Below are 19,361 nucleotides of genomic sequence, written 5' to 3'. Positions count from 1 at the left end.
ACTGCCTATGTGAAGAATGAAATTCCACATGTAGACGATCCCTATCTCTCACCATGCACAAAAGTCAACTCAAAGTGGACCAAACCCTACGTGCGTATGTGATGACATGACCTGTGTGATGTTACATCATGTACAGCCAGAAGAATGAGAAGTCATACTCCATTTATGCATGATGTGTCAAAATGCATTCTACTGTCATATAAAACTAATTAGAACAAATTTTAAAAAAAAAGTGGATCAGAGATGTAGAAATTAGACCTGAAACTTTGCAACTGCTAGAAGAAAACATACATAGGTCAACACTCCAATATATAGGCACAGGCACCAACTTCCTCAATAAGGCTCCTACATCTCGGGAAATGATACCAAGAATTAATAAGTAGGGTGGCATCAAATTAAAAAGCTCTGCACAGAAAGGAAATGAGAGGGTCTGCAGAATAAGAGAAAATCTTTGGCAGCTAGTCTTCCAAAGAGGATTAATATTCAGAATAAGGAACTCAAAAAACCACCAAAAAAAAAAAAACAAACAAGTGGGCAAATGAACTAAATAGAAAGTTCTCAAAAGAAGATATACAGATGACCAACAAATATATGAAAAAATGTTCAACATCCTTAGCAGTTAGGGAAAAGCAAATCAAAACGACATGGAGATTTCATCTCACTCCATTTAGAACGGCAGCCATAACAACAATAATAACAAATGCTAATGAGGATGTGGAGGAAAAGGTACACTCCCACACTCTTGTGGGATTGTAAATGACTACAACCACTAGGGAAATCAGTATAGAGTTTCCTCAAAAGACTAGGCATGGAGCCACCATATGACCCTCTATGCCACCTTGGTATTTATCCTAAAGACTAAAAGTCAGCGTACTCTAGTGACACATGAATTCCCATGTTTATAGTGGCACAGTTCACAACAGCCAAACTGTGGAATCCGCTTAAGTATCCTCGGAAGAATGGGTCAAAAAATGTGGTATAGATACACAGCGGAGTTTTACTTAGCCATAAAGAAGAACAAAATCATGTCATTTACCAGACAATGGATGGAACTTGAGAGCATTATGTTAAACAAAATAAGCCAGACTCAGAAAGTAAAAGGTCTTATATTTTCCTTCGTATGAGGAAGCTAGAGGGGAAAATGGGGGGAAAGCAGGGAGGATCTCATTAAAATGGAAGGGAGACCAGTGGAGTAGGGGAAGGTCCAGGGGTAGGGAGGAATGGGGGGCAGGGGAAGGATGGGAGAATGAAATTGACCCAATTATGTTATGTGCATGTGTGAATATGTAACAGTGAAACTCACTATTTAGGTACAATTGTAATGCACCAATAAAAATGATCTTAAGATATTTTTTAAAGCAAGCAAGAAGAGAGAGAGATGGACCCTCACAGCGTGTGTGTGTGTGTGTGTGTGTGTGTGTACGCGCACATGCACAAGGCATATCTAAGTATTTAAGCTTAAAAAGTGAATCAACCTAAAAACAACCATTAAGTCCCAGTACAGGTGGTGTGCAGCCAGGGAAGAAGCTGGCAGTGATGGAGGCGGTGAGCGGTGACCCTCTACCCACAGGCCCTCAACTCTGGCAGTGGGGCTGGGGGGGCAGGGACAGGGAGGGTGGTCCTGTCAGCACGTCCAGTAGAATTTTCCGTGGTAACAGAAAAGTTTTACATCTGTGCTGCCCACTCTGGTAGCCAGTAGCCACAGTGAGCACTTGAAATGTAGCCAATATGACTGAAGAATTCATTTAAATTGTACTAAATATTAATTAAATAAACATTTAAACAGCTACGGGACTGCTGCACACAGCTGCTCGCTGGACAGGTCAGCCACAGACCAAATTCTTTGCAGCTGCTCAAGGGTCTGCAGCATTCTGTGGTCATCCTGGAATCCACCCGCTGAGCAGAGTGTGTGGCCCAGGGGCTGTCACCCAGGGCTCAGCAGACAAGGGTCCCGACCGACCCTGATAGTGTGGCGGAACAGCCTGGCCCTAGGGATCCTTCTGTGCCTCAGTTTCCTCCTGTGTGGAAAGGAAGAGCAATGGCCTCCCTCACATCTCTCACAGGCTTCTGAGGAGGACCGTGTGGATGCTAGAAGAATGCTCTATAAACCAGTACAGAGAAGCAAGTACTGGCTTAAGCAACATTTCCATAATGGGTGCACCCCTCGGAATGTTGGGGCCCAGCTGGTTGTGTGGAGATGGATGGGAGTGGATGGGGCACTGGTGTCTGAGCTATAATGCAGCCTAGACAGAGGCCACCTCTCAGCCACACAGCTGGGTGCTGAGCTTGGGTTTGGGTGCTGCATACTAAAGGCAGCGGGGAATCTGCTGGGGTGGGTTCTGAGTTGAGGCTGGTCCATGCACTCAGCCCCTCCCCCACTCACCCCTCCCACCGTCCCCCACCTCCCGAGACCGCAACTCAGTCCTCACTTGTGCAGGCCCAGGCCCTGCGGTTATCTTGAGGCTTCTCTCCGTCCCCTCCACCCCATGAATACTGGAGCATCAAGCCTTGGCTTGACGGCTACTCAGAATCCACTTCTCACCACCCTCACAGTGACCACTCTGGGCCACATTGTCACTCTGGGGTAACTGCAGTGTCCTTCTGTATAGTCCTACCCTTGACCTCTACAATGGCGACACTATAATCAGAGGGATTCTTTTATAGGAACCCCATCTTGCTCAGAAGCCTGCAAAGCCCCATCTGGGAGAGAGCCACAGTCCTTCCAGGGGCTGCTGGGCCTGCTGCTCTGTCCGTGACCTCATCTCCAGGTAGCTCCTCGCCAGCGCCCAGCTTCTTGCTACTCCTGCAACATGCTAAGCCCCAGAGCCTTTGTGCTTTCTGTCCTGGCCTGGAATGTTCTCCAGCAGACATCTGTGTGGCTCACCGTGTCCTGCCTTTAGGTCTCTGCTCCTATGGCACCTTATCCGAGAGGCTTGCTCTGTATTCGTGACAAATGAACACAGCCTCCCACCCTCATGCCCCACGGATCTGGGACCTGCCGGGCACACAGCAGGCGTGCGCTCATTGCTGTTGGGAACCACTGGTGGCTCAGGCAGAGCAGCAGCGCTGGGTTGGAGGTCTGGGGACCTGCCATGTGACCTGGCAGCTGCTCCCCGTCGCTGGACTTGGATGGAAGATTCATCTGCATGTTGAAGCCTTAAAAAGGCACTGAACCCTCTGGAAGGTCCTGCTCGCCTGCCTGCCTGATGGCGGGGGCGGTGGCTCTCCAGAGGCGCTGCTTGATCTCTGGCTGGCCTCGAGATCACTTAGGAAGGAGAAAGATGGAATCTAACTGGGGTCCCTGGGGCCAGGACAGCCGTGCCGAACACGGGCCTCTTGGAAGTGATGCCATTACCCTGGGTTTGTTCCAAACCCTCAAGCCAGGGTCCCCTGGGCCTTGTAAATTTTTGTTTGGATTTTTTTATTTTTAAATGCACTAAGGGGCTTCTCCCAGTCTTTCTTGTTTGGTGACAGTAGCAGCTGGCCTCTTCTCAGGTCTGCCAGCCGACTGCCCTCTCAGGGTGTCTGTATTTCTCCCTGGGTAAATCTGAGAACACACACAGACATTTTCGGTGTTCTCTGAGTCAACGGCTCTAGGAGTCCTGACCCCACTCTTTCCTCTGGGCCCTCAGCAGGAAGTCCCCCACCCCGGGCCTCCCCTCCTGGCCCTCAGACCCCGCATTGGGGAGCCGCACCCTCCTTCCTGTTTCTCATGGACACAGGCGTGGGGAGCGTGGGGAGCGAGCCCCCTCTGTCCTTCCCCTCCACTTCTCCAGTCCCAGAAGGGCCGCCTGCTGCTTGGCTATTTTTACCTCAGGAGCTTTCTCAAGGAGAGGCAGAGCAGCCGAGTCCCCCACGGCACAGGCTGGTCTCTGTGGAAAACCTCCCTTCATGGGGAAAGAATCCAGGGGATTTTTTTGAGTTCTGGCTTGGAGCCTTTGATTTTTTGTGTGTCCCTTGCTAATTTATCAGGGTTTTAGTTGTTGATGTGCTGTGTGTGTGTGTGTGTGTGTGTGTGTGTTTATAAGAATAAATGCAACCAACGCTGAATTCTGACTCAGGCCTGATATCAGCTCTCCTGCAATTGGTGATCAGCTTGGAGCTGGAGCTTAAAAATAGTCCTCATCCTGCATATGTTAATATCGGGGCGAAGACACTCAGTGTAGAAGGAAACGACTGGCCCGGAGGTGTGAACTCCACGCTCACAGTGGCCCTGGGAGGAAGAGATGGCAAGGGTCCCAGTTTGACAATCAGGGAAACTGAGGCTCAGGGGAGCTAAGTAGCTTTTCCAAGGAACCCTGACAGGGCAGGGGTTCACACCTGGGGTGTTTCCCTCTGGCCTGAACACTCAGCGCTGTCCACCTCCAGGAGTCTCACCTGCGACAAGGGAAGCACTCTGCGTGTCTGAGGGTGTTTGAGAGGATTCAGGGAGATGTGTGTCGCGTGCGTGGGGCAGAGATAAAAGGTCAGCATCGCTGCCAGCTGCCAGTCCTTCCTTGGAGGCTCTGCATCTGGGGGTCCTGAGCGGCCAGGTGTCTGTGGGGGACCCTGTGTCTTGTTCTTGTCCTGGGGATTTTCCTCTCCTGCGGCCTTAGAAGTCTGAGGTCGGGATGGGAGTGATGTTTGAAGATGTTTGTTTTTTTCCTGGGAGGAGAAGTGTCTAGAGGGGAACAGAGGTGCCTGGGCAGGCCCCAAGGCTGGAGCGCGGCTCCCCCACTGGGTGGGGCAGAGGTGCCAGGGGTTTGCTGGAGGACTCACCTGTGGAGCAGAGGGAGGATCAGAGGGGGTGGGAGAGGCTCAGGGCTGTGAGGCCCCACCAGGAGAGAGGGGCTGGGGTCCCAAGAGTCCTGTATGGCAAGGCCAGTCCAGGAAAGGGTCAGTCAGGCACCTGGGTCCCTGAGACCACGCTTGTGCTGTGCCCACTGTGCTCAGTCACCAGCCTCAGTGAGAGGACCACATGGATCCAGAGACAGTGGCCAGGGCTGTCAGTCCCTGAAGCTCCCTCCAGCCAGAGGCCTAGGGGGTGCAGGGCCACAGCCCACCCTGGCTTACTGGTGACACCGGGAGCCTCAAGAAATCTCCCCGAAACCTCAGATCCAGCATCTGCAGCCTGGGAACAATAGCAGGCATTCCTTCCGTTTTCTCCCCCCGTGTGACAAAGTGGCCCCAAACTGAATGGCTCATAGTGAGAGCCCACGGGCTCTGCTGGGGGGTTCTGCTTTGCTTGGTCTGCTCTGTGACTGGCTGGGATGTGCCAGGTGCCTCCATTCTCCCTGTCCCTCCGCAGGTCCTGTGGCCACTCTGCGGTCTGGTCTGAGCTTTGCAGTATAGGGGCCGGCTGGGTGGGACAAACGTTCCTCAGCAACCCTTGCACTTGTAGCAAGCTCTGCTTGTGAATGTCCCCTGGATCACAGCAAGTCCCCTGGTCAAGCCCAGAATCAACATGCAAGGGCGTGAATACCAGAAGACTCACTGAGGGCCACCAACGTTCAGCTGCCACAAGGTGTGAGGCCAGGTGCTGACGGTGCTTCATGCTTGGTGCTTGGTAGAACTCCATGTGCCTCAAGAGATGTGCCCATGGACAGCGGCTGGGCACCAAGATTGCTCTCTGAAAGGCCCTGGGGGTCAGAGGAGCTCCCAGGAGAACACAGCAGAGTGGGCTGGGTGGGGGTCAAGGGGGAACACGGGTGCTGTCCCTGCCCAAGAATTCCTAGGAAGAAGGGAGGCTGCAGAGATGACTTCACGGTGTTTGGTCTTGAGGGAGACCCAGGTGACAGAGCCTAATGGGTCAGAGGAGGCCTGGGGGACAAGGAGACGACCTCTGCAGAGGAGCTTCCCAGCAGAGGAGCTTGTGAACTTCGGGTGACAGGGAGCAAGCGATCAACTCCTTGTGTGTCAGAGGCTCCCAGGGCTGCCGCATGGTGGAGGCCGTGGGGAGACAGAGGTCCCTCTGGAATGTTCCCTGGAAGGGCTTCAGTCTCAGGAACCTGGCGAGAGCTTCAAGTGTGGCTCAGGGAAAAGTGACTGAAAGAAGGAAAGCTTCAGAGGCAGGTGAAGAATGGCCTGGGGAGGGCAGGGCAGGAGTGGAGGGGCTCAAGTTTAAGTTCAGGGTCTCAGCCGCTCCTGCCGGCCCTCACTTTGCAGGTAGGAAAGCGATCTGGAGGGACACTTTGTAGATCACCTGTAGCTACACAGTTTGTAAGTGACTGAGCGGGACTTGAACTTGGGCTTTGAACCCTCGACTCTCTTGACATCTCCATATGAGACCACAGCAAACCAGGGCGTCGGAGCAGCTCAAGGGACCTGGGCGAACAGGCCCGGGCTGCAGCAGACGAGTTCAGCCAGCCACCTGTCCCTGCGGGAACCAAGGCACCCAGCCACCTGCGCTGCTGGCCCCTGCTGCCTACTCAGCCCAGGGCTGGCGCACTCGGTGTCTCTCCCAGCACAGGGATCTTGAAGGGCGCCCCTTGGCTTCCAAGAGTGGGTGACAGGAGCAGGTCGCATCAGTGGAAAATGAAACAAAACCCTTTTCTTTGTGTCGAAGCAGCACACCAAGCCTGGTCGGGGGAGAACGGGTGGCGGCAACAGACGCCTCTTTGATGGCGGAGCAGGAGACCTTGGGGGACGCAAATAGAAGAGCCCGGGAGGCTGCGGGGACGGAGCCGCAGCCCTGGCAGGGAGAGGGGTTATTCATATGGAAGAGGTGCTGGATCCTGGCAGCCTGCTGAGTGCTGGAAAGGAGGGAGAGGCTGCCAGCAGAACACACCCAGGCAAAGCAGCGAGACGGAGGAGCCCGGGAAAAGGCGGCGCGCGAGGGTGGGGCGGCGGGCGGGGCTGGAGCCAGGGGGCGGGGCCTTCGGGGCCGCGGGGAGCTTCCAGGCCGACAAGCTTTGGGGACATCTTCCAAGCTTTGGGGACATCTGGTGAAAGCTCAGTCCTTAGCACTCCTCAGTGTCCATGCAGACAACATTAGGACGGGTGAGAGGCCCCCCGACACCCCACCACCCATCCACCCCTAGGACAGTGGGTCTTGGTGCGCAGTGCTTATCCATGCTCCACCCCAGAGACTGGGTCAGCAGAGCAGAGGGGAGACTCGGCCTTTGTTTTTGGAAAAGCTTTCACAAGAGCCCCATGTGCTCCCTGGTTGAAAATATTGCCCTGGGAATGGACAGCCCCAGATGGCTTCAGAGCAAAGACACTCTTCTCTCGCCACTGAGAACCAGTGACTCCAGGCCAGGGACTATCTTACAACCCTGGGTATCCTGACTGGTTGGGGGACTTCCAGCCAGTTCCATAAGACACTTAGGAACTCCTTTGACAATTCGGGAGAACTGTGCTGTCTTTTCACCACGGACAGAATAAAAGCCAAAGTCCTCATCAAGGTTGCAAAGCCTGACAGATTCCATTTCTCAAATACAACAAATATACACTCCTACCCCAGGACCTTTGCATGTCATGTGCCACTCCTCTGCCTGAACACTCTTCCCTTAGCCATCTTTGTGGGCTGCTTTTTCACTTCCTGTGGGTCTTTGCCTAACTGTCTCTAAATAGCACCTTCTCTTGCTCTCAGCCCCCTATACTAAATTGAGTGCTGTCCACAGTGCCTATCTAATTATGTTATATTTATTTATATATGCTGTTTACTTTCTGTCACCTGCTTTAGAAGGTAAACTGCAAGAGAACTGCTCCTGTTTTGTCACCTTCTGTATTGTCAGCACCTAGAAAGTGTCTAGCACATGGCAATTACTCAATAATTATTTCTTGAATGAATGAATAATGCAAATTTGCTCCTCTCTGTTGTCCAATAGGACACAGATGTCATTTTCAAATTGGGTAAAAAATTCCCTGGAAATAGAGCACTGCTTTGTCGATCTGTTTTCCCTTGTAAACAGTAAACAAGTAAACAAAAGCAGCTATTTGGCACCGACTGTAAGCTCAGCTCCCATCAGTGAAGAGGAGGAATAAGTAGAGCAAAGGCTTAGTTCTTTATGACCTGGTCCGGTGTGAGTGCCGAGGTCCAAGGACACCTAGGACCACTCCCAGAACCTCTTAGAACAGCCAGAGCTTGGGCTGTGGTGGGGGCTTTCAGTGCCTTCGCGGAACAGGCCGGAAGGCAAGTAGTTTAAGGAAGACTATTCCCCAGAGGGCAGCCAGGTTGCGACCAGCTGGGTGACTGACATTGTGACATTTCTCCTCATGCTCCCCACACCAGGTAACCTCACATAACCTAGAGACCAGCCAGCCCTAATGAAATTATTAGGGGACTGTCCCTGTAGTCCAGAAATCTGGAAGGAGGACATGCTGGGCCTGGCTTCAGATGAGCCTGCAGTCCACCCAAAGCAAGTAGCCGACCTTGGCCCCAGTTTGGCCCTCTTAAGTGAGCCTCAGAGGCTTTCCTGCGGAATAGTTAGGAGGCCTGTAATGTGGGACCCTGGGCCCCATCCGAGCAAAGAGAGCTGCATCAGAACAGGTGTGCACCAGCTGGGGTCCTCTCAGGGACCTGTGGGGGACCCCCCCTCTGTCTGGGCTTCAGGTTCAGTGCTGCCCTTCTCTGAGATGGGCCGAGAGGGGCATTTGCGGTCTCTTTCCACCTGCCTTCACCTGGGCCTGCCAGGCTGCTCCCTCTGGAGTAAATTTGTGTGGCCAGTCCCCACCTCCGCCGCCTCCTCCACCTTAGAGCCCACGGCCGCCTGACTCAGGCCAAGCCACGGGCAGGACCTGGGATCATGTTTGCTTTGGGCGCGGAGATGCCACAACACTTCTGCCCAATCCCGATTTCCAGTCCCATCCAGAGGTTTTCCAGTTGTGGGACCTGGGCCAAGGCTCGCCTCTCCCAGGTCCCGTCTGCAGAACGGAGATCCCAGCAGCCGCCAGGGGGCGCAGCGGGTCGGAAGGGCCGGGCGCCCTGTGCGCCGCACCTGGCCCGCTGCAGTCCCGCGCAGCCTGTGCGTCCGCGCGCAGCCCTCGGTGACTGGACGCCGGCTGCTCCCTGGGGAAGGGTGACCCGCCCTGGCTCGGCCTTTCCGTTCCTCGTTCCTCTCACCCGCTGCTTCTCCGCGTCTGCGCCGCTGGCTGTCCCTTTTCCACCCGGACAAGAAAACGAGGTTTCAGCGACCTCTGTTGGCACATCATCGTGTGGCTCTGCGGTCCCAGGAAGGGCTCTGGAGGGGGGTCCTCCGGGAAAATCTCGTCAACATTCTCCAGGTCCCTACAATTGGACGATTCCCTTATTTTCATTGTTGGTCGCTAATCGATGTTGGTTACAAAGGAGTGTTCAGCGCACACTAACCAAGAACCCCTCTGTGACTTAGACCTGTGACAGCAGTAGACCAGAGAAGCTTCCAGAACCGAAGGGACCCAGCCTCCAGCAGTTGCACTTTGACATTCACCATCCGTCCATGCCTCATCTACTCATTTATTCTCAGACCTTGTTAGTCAACGTTCTGTTGCTCTAACAATTCCTGAGAGAATCAGCTTCATAAAGAGAAAGACTTTATTTTGGCTTGGAGAGCCAGAGGTCTCTACCCATGGAAGGTTGGCCTGCTGCTTTTGGGCACGTGGGAGACTGGGGTGGGGGAAAGCCCTCTCTTCTTGGCACCCAAGAAGCTGGAGAGAGAGCAGAAGAGACAAGTCTCCCCTCCCCATTTTGAGGCACATTATGCACCCTGATGTCCTAAGACCTCCCAAGGGTCCGGATATGGAGGTCTCTACATCCCCAAAGCCTTTAATAACACATAGGTCTTTGGGGGACATTTCAGGTCCAAACTTCAGCAATCACTGAGTTCCTCCTTGGCCAGATGCCCTTCTTTGTATGAATATCAGTAAACAAGACAGTTGAAGACCCCTGTCCTCCTGTGGTTGATTTTCTAGAGATTGAAAGTGTTGGACATAAACATTGAAGCATCTGGACATAAACAATGACATGATGAGTCAGTCAGATGATGCTTTTGGAGGGGAAACCAGGGCGCCGTGACCGGGAGGAGCAGGTCTCAGAGTTCAGGGGTGGTGACAGTGGTCCTCTGGGAGAAGGTGAGATCTGGGTAAAGACTGGAAGGCGGGGAGGGAGGGAGGGAGCCAGGCAGGTGTCTGGGGCAGAGCAGTCCAGGCAGTGGACGTGAGCAAGAGCTGACACCCTGAAGGCCTATCTGCCTGGTTGTCCTAGGCTACGGACAAGAGCAAAGAACATGGGAGCCCAGGCCGTGGGCCCCTACGTCTGCCTGATGAGCCAAGAGGAAGGTTCTCTGAAGGGTTAACAAGGGAGCTTAGACTGGGTGAGCAGGAGTGGTGGGGCTATGAAAGGGCTTTCCAGACTGTGCTGTGGGGAGTCATCCAGGTTCCATGTCTGGGGCTGTTAGAGGTTGGGAGGAAAATGGGGGAGGGGGGAGTACAAAGAGCAAGCCTATGAGATAGATAGATATATATATATATTTTTTTGCAGTACCCAGGGTGCTCTATCACCAAGCTAGATCCCCAGTCCTGCTTCTTCTGAGACAGGAGCTCACTAAGTTGCCCAGGCTGGCCTCAAACTTGCGATCCTCCTGCCTCAGCCTCCTGAGTTGCTGGGATTTCCTGGGTGTGCCGCAGCACCCAGCCACTTTTTGGTTTTTAATCTGAATGCACATAGGAGGGGTGGCAGCTTCATTTCGCCAGCGTTCTCCCCAGTCTTCCCTTGTCTTGTGTCAGTTTTGTGTGTGTTACACTTTGTGTCCCTGGGGGTATCTGAATTTGCTGCCTCTGTAAGGGAACCACTGAAGCATCTTGTGCCAAGGAAAGAGGTGACCAGACTTTAGAAAGCTTATTCGAGGACTCCTTGAATTTAGGGAACTGTCTTTCATTTTGATAATCCCAGGGTCTAACAAGTGCTTGATACCCAAGAGATGCTCAGTGGACTGTTTCCAGTTGTATTTTTTAATGAATGAGATGAACATTGCAGTAAATGTTCTAACAGCTGACAGAGAGATGGGAGGTGAACCAACGACGGCGGAGATGGGCTGTCAGTGCAGCCAGGGTGGGGTACGTGAGGCCCTGCCTCTGGGTAGAGTGCCTGCCCACAGCTCATGCTCCCCCAAGTGTGGAGTCTCCATGGCAGGTGTCAAGTGTCCAGGGTCACCTGCCATGCTTGTTTTAAAATGCAGATTCCTGGGCCCAACTATAGACCTGAATTACAATACCTTAATGGAGCTCAGGCGTTTGTATTTTAAATAAGCACCTTTTTAAAGTTTGAGAATAGCTGGGCACCGCGGCACATGCCTGCAATCCCAGCTACTCGGGACTCTGAGGCATCAGTTCGTAAGTTTGAGGCCCATCTGGGCAAATCAGTGAGACCCTGTCTCAAAATAAAATTGAAGAACAGGACTGAGGATATAGCTTGCTTAGCACGTGCAAGACCCCAGGATTGGTCCCCAGTGCTTGGGGGGAAAAAGTCACAGAGCACGGTATCCTGGGGCCACAGGTTGCTTTTGGCTTTGCTTCTGGCCAACCAGGAGCTGCTGGGCACGATTGACAACCCCACCACACCCCTCACGTGGCAGTTCTACCTGCCCTGTACACAGCATGTGCACAGGCTTCCCCTGGGTCTCACATCACCTCCCAAGAGAGAGATTTTATTATCTCCATCTGTAACAAGAAGAAAGGGGAAATCAGAAGGGCTGGGTCAGCTTGCCAAGGCCACACACGTGCAGGTGGCCCTGGAGAAGGGATCTGTCCATCCTGAGACGCCCCCTCCTCCCTGGCCAAGTTTTCCTTCCTGCTTTGGGTTAACTCACTTCAACCTACTCTCAAATCATGGCCTCCCCAGAAACAGGGAACAATTAGAAGCTCATTTGCGCTGTAATTGGGTTTCCCTGCTGCAGTAGTCCCCAGTGGTTGCTAAGTTAGAGTCACTTGGGGGCTTGGGTAAAGCACACAGGCCCAGGCCCTACACTCCTTCAAAGGGCCTGGGCCTGGTGTTTTCTGAGATCTCCAGGTGATGCTCATACCCTTCAAGCTTGAGAGCCAAGGTTCAGGACGTGGTTCTTTGCTAGGCCATTTCTCTGTAATGTTGCAAAGAAAGGCATTTGAGGTAATAAGGATTCCCTGGGGAGATGCCCAGGAAAGGATGGATCTTATTATTACCCGGGAAACCACCTTGTGCTTAAAAGCAGAGCTTTCAGGGCAGAGCATGAGGCAAGCTTAGTGAGAGGAGGGCCGCCGCCGGGTCTCAGCCCTGACCTGTCAGGACACTTTCATCCCGAGGAAGGAGTTTAGGTTGGTGAAGGGTTGAGTGAACACAGACAAGGTAAGTGTGGGTGGTGGGTGGTGCAGGCCTTGGGGTGGGCAGTGAGTGAGGAGCTTTAGACCAAGTCGTGCCTGGGGCTCAGGGCTCAGGCATCCCAAAAGGGAGGGCCAAGCATTGAGGGCCTGTGCACTCTTCCAGGAAGAGGCCTCTGGGCGGATGGCCTAAAGGGCACACTGGGGTCTCGCTCGGTAGCTGACTGAGTTGGCCTACAGCTCCCCCATCAAACGGGCCCCTTTTGTGCGATTCACTTCATTCTCCTGAGCCTCTGGTTTCTCACCTATAAAGTGAGGCTAACAGTGGTAACTTCTTCAGAGAGCCATTTTGGGAATCAGGTGATGCCTGCGAGGGTCCTAGAGCAGAGTCACGCGCCGGCACAGTAAGGAACAGGAGGGCAGCCCATTCCTACCCGCGTTGACAGGTTCCCAGCTTCTACAGTTCAAGGTCGGTCCCTCAGCGCTTGTCAGAGGGCAGTTGGCAGCAGCTGATCTCATCCCGAGGCACTGCTGGTAGCTGCCATTGAGGTCCCTGAGTGACAACCGGGAGGCAGGCGATGGGAAGCTGAGGAACATTGAAACCCAGGACTAGCCGGGAAGACTGGAGGAAAGGGTTGTGCACCCCAGTGAGAGGCAATTAGGGCTGAATCTTAGGGGCACGTTGCCTTGTGGAACAGCGTCATTGGTGATGGCTTTTAATTAGTGCATTATGATTTACATAGTTGTGGGATTCATCTTGACATTCATAAAGACATATAATTTGCTCCATTCCGGTCTCCAGTGCTACCCCCCTCCCCCCCCCCCCACACACACACTGTTGGTGTTCCTGTTAATTGATTTTGTTTAATTGGTACATTGGTACCTGAAAGTGGAATTCACTGTGACAGTCATGCCCGCACCTGACACTGTTCTGTCAATTTCTTCCTGTAGCTCCTCCCCTTTCCGTCCCTCCTCTAGGCCCTCTGTCCCCTTTCCCTACACCGCTGTTCTCCCTTCTATTTTCATGAAATCCACCTCTTAAAAAAAAAAATGCCTTATTTCTCCTCTAGCCTCTGCTTCTGCTACAGGAGAAATAGAACGTCCGACCCTTGACCTCTGACTCTGGCTTTTCCTTTTCCTATACAAAAGGCAAGTTTGGGCAGAGGGCCGACCTCGAGGCTTCCTCCTGGTCTTGCCCTACTCGCTTCTTTCCAGAAAACACATTTTATCAGGAAAATACATTCCTTCCCGTTGCCTGCTGTGACCCCCATTTTCTGCTCTGTCATTCTGTTTGAGAAGTCCTCTAACTGTCCACAGAGCTGCCGTCTCTGATTTTCTTAGTGAGGTGACGCAGGACGGAGACCCTTGATACGTGAGTCTAGGCCTGGGTGAAGGTGATGAACTCGTCCCTGTTGTGGGGGCCGCCGCTGCCATCTTGGCCTTCCTACTAGCTCTCCTCAGGCTCCGCAGAGATGATTAATGCTGCCTGTGGAAAGTTAGATCAAGGGAATTCCCTGAAGCACCTCTCCATGCCGTCCAGGAATCCCCAAGGACGGGTGCCTTACCCAGAGCTGAGGGCCCTCTGAGGTAACCCTCTTCCTTGTGGGAGAGTGAGTTCAGACCAGCTAGAAAGTTTTGCTTGTGGAATAAAGGGTTACTCTAGGTGTAGACACCCAGTAGTTCAAAGTCTTTCTGAATAGTGTGTAATCCCCTGGCTGGTGAACAACGTTCTTTGTACCACTGTTGGTGAGGGTTGCACCATGAGCCTTGGCACGGCTTTGTCCTGTGGCTTCCACAGCCCTTGCTCCATCGGCCATGAGCCAGGTCTTAGTTCTTGGCTCCTGTCTTCACCGACTGTGGCTGGGCTTCTCCTACTCAGTAGCTGGGTTTGTCTGCTGGGTGCCAGGCACTGGGCTAAGGCTGTGACGGTGATGGCTGATCTGGGCATACACTGGACAAGTATGATATTAAGTGTCAGGGAGGAAAAATAGAGGTTGCCATGGGAACATCTCAAGCAGACGACATGGTTTGGAGAGGCTGGGAGGAGCATTTAGTATCTGAAGTGCTGGTGCCATAAATCTGTAGAAGCAGCAATAAGGTTGTATTTCCATGGGAGGGATGTTAGTGGAAAATGAACTTGAAATTGTAGCACTTAGTGGAAGCGGCGTAAGTCTAGATTTTGGGAAATGGGTCTTGTCATCTGGTGATATGGACATTGTCCGAAAGAATTAGAGAAAGCTGTTGGCCTCAAGTTGCCTTACCTTCTAGATTCTTGAGATCTAATTCATTTTGATTCTTTGAGGCTTTAAGAAGTTGCTTCTTGGATTACCTGTCTTTTTTCATGTTTTCAGAAATAATGTTGATTGAACAGTCAGATATTCTCCATGTGTGGTCTTGGGAACTTGGTAGAGATGAGGACTCCCGGGTCTGGCCCCAGACATACTGAACCAAAGTCCAGTGGTTTGACTCCGCCCTCTGTGGCCTAACAAGCCCTCCAGGTGATTCTGGTGGACTCAGAGTTTGAGCAGCATCTTCTTGGGCTCTGGTCACTAGTGATGTGAGCCTAAGGCAGCTTCCTAGCAAGTAGGTTGAAGTCATTGACAGGAAGCCATGTGAGATCCGATGGAAGGACTGGGTACCTGCTCTGGCAAACTTGGGGGAAACCAGTAAAAAGAAGGGCTGAATTTCCACAGCAGCATCTGGTTTTGCTATTTAGAACCTGATAAAGCAGGCTCTGGTTGAAGCACAGGATGGAAAACTGAGAGCACCTGTTCAGTCCCCCTTCCTCAGTGGGCCCTGAGGCTGTTTCCTGGATCGCCTTCTAATGCCACTTGATGGAGGTGCACTAGTGTCTGTGCTTGGTCACTTGGGCATCGCCCTTAAACAGTAGGTCATTTCCCGAACCACTCTGAACCTAAAACAGAGGCAGAGCAATGGAAAGATCCAGTGATGAGCTTGAGATCAAGAAGTTCTGACCCTACCCCTGCCTGGACCCGAGGCAGGGAGAATCTCCTTGGTGTTAGTGCATGTTCTCTTTCTCGTAGGTTCCAGTCAGTCTTCTGAGGACAATAACATTTCCTGAAGTATGAGTAACCCATTGGATGCTGACCCCACACCTTGTAACCAGAAGAGTGGAATGGACTTCCGAGACAGGGGCATCTATGCTCAGCTATTGGAGTTGATGCTGAACTTGCAGCAGACCATAGGGGATCACTTCGTGAAGTTGACAACCAGGCAATGGCAGGCCCAGTCACCGGAAGAGGCAAATCGCATTCAAGTTGTCCGTGAGCAGGAGGATGTCATAAACCATACCGTGTGCCAGGTGATCAGCCTCCTATGGACTGAGGCTGCAGCTGACCAGAGGCTCCAGAAGTCTCTCCATTCCCTGAACTCTCGAGGGGTTTGGAAGAAGTCCCCATCACCTAGGCAACCTGACCAGCCAGTTCGGCAAAGTAGTTTTCAAGCTTCATTTGTCAGTCACGTCCTGTCCAACCGCGGGGTTGACATCTCTGACTTTTACCAGTCACACTTCCAGGACTATTATGCCTACCAGCAAGACAAATACCATGAGGAGAAGAACCCTTTGGTAAGAATGAGGGACAGCTTGGAGTCCCCATCCCTGGGATTTACTGAGTCCTGTGCCAAATGCTGTCGGCCATCTTGCCTTTCACACCAGATGAGCCCTGGTTGTCTCCTTCCAGCAAGGCTGATAAGGTGGCATGGCCCAGGGAGCTGGAGAACTGGGACCTGGGTTCCTACCCCCCACCATCTTTCCCTAAGTCCCAACTCTTGACCCCTAGGAGTCAGTCCCTCTGGTCATTGCGGGGAGTGACGCTGGCCTGTGGAATGTGGTGTGGTGGTGGCAGTAGTCGGCCAGCAGGGAAACAAACGTGAATGCTTTGAGAACCCTAGGGGGCCCCCGGCTCAGGTGGTCTGGAAAAGTGTCTTAAAGGCTGACCCAGCCAGCCATGTTGGGTCCCTTCCAGGAAGGCAGCAGGGTCCATAAAAGCTTCACAGAGGGAGGGCTTGGAAAGAAGGCCCCTGTGGCCCGAGTAGGGACAGTGAGTGCCATGGCAGGAAGTGCAGACAGCAGTGGGCGGGAGCTGTTAAGATGTAGCTCTATGGGTGGAACAAGGGGACAAAAGTCTCCAACAAGGAAAGCCAAGCAGCTCTTCAGCTAAAGGTGGAGGCCAGTCCTAGCCACGCATCCCCTGTCTGTCCCCATCTCAGGGAAGTGTGGCCAATGGCCACGACAACTAAGGGGTTCGGTTGGCCGTCTCTATTGCTCTGTGAAGGGCCACATCTCCTGGAGATGTCCTAACCTGTAAGACCAGAGATGGAGACCAGTCAGGGCCTGTGGTGTTAAGGGTCCAGGTCAGGCGGGTGGCGCTCTGCCCATCACACGAGGTCACGTGGCTGGTTGACTGTTCAACTTTTCTCATCTTCACTCTTTTTGCTCACTGAAGACCCTCTTCTCAGAAGTTAAGGCTGCTCACCGTGAAGCACTGAGTCCAGCATCCGGCACGTGATAACTCAGTGACTGGTAGATGGGACACAATACAGCTACCATTATCTTTGTGGCTCTGAAGGGGAAAATTGGCGGGCTGTAAGATTTTGGTCCTTGGAAAGGTCTAAATGCTTAAAGTTGTCAAACATGGACTGAGTTGCCTCAGGGGGCAGTGAGACTTCCTTTGAGCATCTGAGACGAGCATTTATGGGTGTGTCTACAGGGGTTACCAGAGGCTGATCTCAGATTCTTCCACCTCCAGGGCTTTCTTAACCTTGGTGTCAGTGAGAACAAGCTCTGCGTGGATCTGATAACGGAAAGGGTAAGTCGTGTTCTGAGCTGTGCTGAGACTCGCCCCTTCAAGTCTTCTAGCATGTTCCTCAGCCTCATGGGGGAGATGAGTAGAACACGAGGAAAGGCAGTGGACAGATAGCTTCTCGAACAGCACCCTAACCTCCGGGCCTTGCTGGCGGTGTCCAGAGGTATTCTCTGATAGGCTGCCAAGGAAGCTTTGGGGTGGGGAGGTTGTCGCAGACTTCCCAATGGGACATCTCTGGGCATAATATGACAAGACAAGGTATCCGATCACGAAGGAGCGGGCAGCGTTGGCACCATGCCTCTTCTGGGAGGCCATATAAGTGGACAGCAGACACTTGCACGCAGACTGGGCGTGGGCCGAGGTCTCCTGGGCTACCCAGGTCAGCTGCTTCAAGCTCCGTTTGTCAACAGTTGTGTCAGAATGACATGAACTGCATTGAGGAGGACCTGCTGCAGTACTCCGACTGGAGAGGGCACCCACTGTAAGTGACCTCCACCCCCAGGATCCTGGCCCAGGGAGATCTTCACCCAGGGAGGGATTTGACGTGCCTATTCATGGTGGCTGTCTTGTATTTCTGAGTAATAACTTCCAGGAAATGCCTACAGAGGAACCTCGGCAGGAGGCAGCCTGTGGGTGCCCTAGCCTTGCCTCCAACTCCAAACCCCGGCTTTCACGTACTCTCCGTGACCTGGGCTGGGGTGGGTGATATCCTTGGTCCAGAAACCTATAGGACGAGGTTGGACTAGGTAGAAAAGATCTCTTTGAAGTCGGACACTGTGTCCTTTGAAAAAGACTGACATCTAGACCCTGAGTGAGGAAGGTGTCTCTGGGTCTGTCCACAGCCTGCGGGAAGAAGTCGCTCGGTTCCTGAGCTATTACTGCAGGGCGCCCACTCGCCTTGATCCAGAAAATGTGAGTCAGCCTAGGGGAGGGCTCTATTCCTGGGGAACCTCTGTATTAACTGGGGAATACGGGGAGAGCCAGGGGAGACCTCCGGGCCGAGGCAGAGTAGAGGCCAGCAGGTCCCAGCTCAGGGGGCGCCTGGTGCCTGTCCCCTTCAGGGGGCGGGAGATGGCACGGCCACATCTTCACCTTCTTCCATGGGTGCTGCGTTTCTTCCCCCACCCCGTGTGTGTTGCCCTCAGGTGGTTGTTTTAAATGGCTGCTGCTCCGTCTTCTCTGCCTTGCTCATGGTTCTCGGCGATCCAGGTGGTAAGTTGGCGGGCTCGGCTCTCAGTGAAATGTTGGCACATGGGCAGGAAAAGCCAGGCACTGGGGCGTGGGGAAGAAGAGCATCCTGATAGGAGGCCCTTCCCTCAAAGAGCTGGCCCGTCTACACTGGCTATTATTATTTCTGGGGAAGCGAGGGATTGAGATTCCTCATTTACTATGAAAAAAAAGACATGTCAGGCCTCAAGGAGGGACACCCAGGAATGTTGACAATGGTGCCGAATCATTATGTTCCGAGCTGGGCTCAAAAGTAATACAGGGAGCCTTGGTCACTGGCTTGGGCTTTATAGATCCCCTGTTTCTCAAAAAAAAAAAAATGCGAATTATTTCTGGATCACATAAAGCTGAGAGTTCTGTTCTCAATCTCCCTTTAGCTTTGCCCAAGCAAGAGGCTCAGGTATTAAAGAGATCTGGTTACATGGAAGGAAGTGGCCAAGATCAAAGTCTTGGGTCCTTGGTTAGCTCATCAGTGAGGCCAAATGGGTAGGAAGAAAAGAACCTAGGAGGTCACCAGGTCCAAATGACAGGAGCCCTTCATGGGCATGGACCTTGGTTGGCCTCTAGTGTTTGGCTGAAACACACAAGACTTTCCTGATGACCAGTGTTCCATCAACTAGCCAGCCCAGCATGATCCAGGCCCCTGATTCTGAGTCATTCACAATGATGGCCCTTTCTCTTCTCCTTGACTACTTCACCATCAAAAGGAAACTAGACTTTTCTTCTCCACATTATGCGTATAAAAATGGATAAATTTTGCTGCATGTAGTGGCGCAAGCTTGTAATCCCAGAAACTTGGGGGGCTGAGGCAGGAGGATTGCGAGTTCAAAGCCAGCCTCAGTAAAAGAGGCACTAAGCAATTTGGGGTCTCACTATCTCTAAATAAAATACAAAATAGGACTGAGGATGGGGCGCATGGTTAAGCACTCCTGGGTTTAATCCCCAGTATCAAAAAAAAATTTTTTTTATGAAACCTGAGCCCGAGAACATCAATCCCCTGATAGAAGGGATGGCCAAAGGGATCTATTCGTGGCTTTGCTGTCATTCTGGGGGGGGCCT

The 19,361-nt window shown here is 52.7% G+C and overlaps 1 protein-coding gene across 1 annotated transcript in view; it reads left to right on the top strand.

The window, feature by feature from the left end:
• The window catches only part of Accsl (1-aminocyclopropane-1-carboxylate synthase homolog (inactive) like), a 114,154-nt gene that overhangs the window by 88,251 nt on the left and 6,542 nt on the right, over positions 1 to 19,361 (top strand). The window contains exons 3-7 of the mRNA XM_027936322.2: positions 15,294 to 15,835; positions 17,019 to 17,078; positions 17,486 to 17,556; positions 17,918 to 17,987; positions 18,221 to 18,287. Of these exons, the coding sequence (XP_027792123.2) occupies positions 15,335 to 15,835; positions 17,019 to 17,078; positions 17,486 to 17,556; positions 17,918 to 17,987; positions 18,221 to 18,287 (769 nt within the window). The 5' untranslated portion in view covers positions 15,294 to 15,334. The remainder of the gene's footprint in view (positions 1 to 15,293; positions 15,836 to 17,018; positions 17,079 to 17,485; positions 17,557 to 17,917; positions 17,988 to 18,220; positions 18,288 to 19,361) is intronic.

Source organism: Marmota flaviventris, chromosome 9 (assembly GCF_047511675.1).
Source record: "Marmota flaviventris isolate mMarFla1 chromosome 9, mMarFla1.hap1, whole genome shotgun sequence".
Classification (NCBI taxonomy): domain Eukaryota; kingdom Metazoa; phylum Chordata; class Mammalia; order Rodentia; family Sciuridae; genus Marmota; species Marmota flaviventris.
This window is presented reverse-complemented; position numbering and strand designations above follow the sequence as displayed.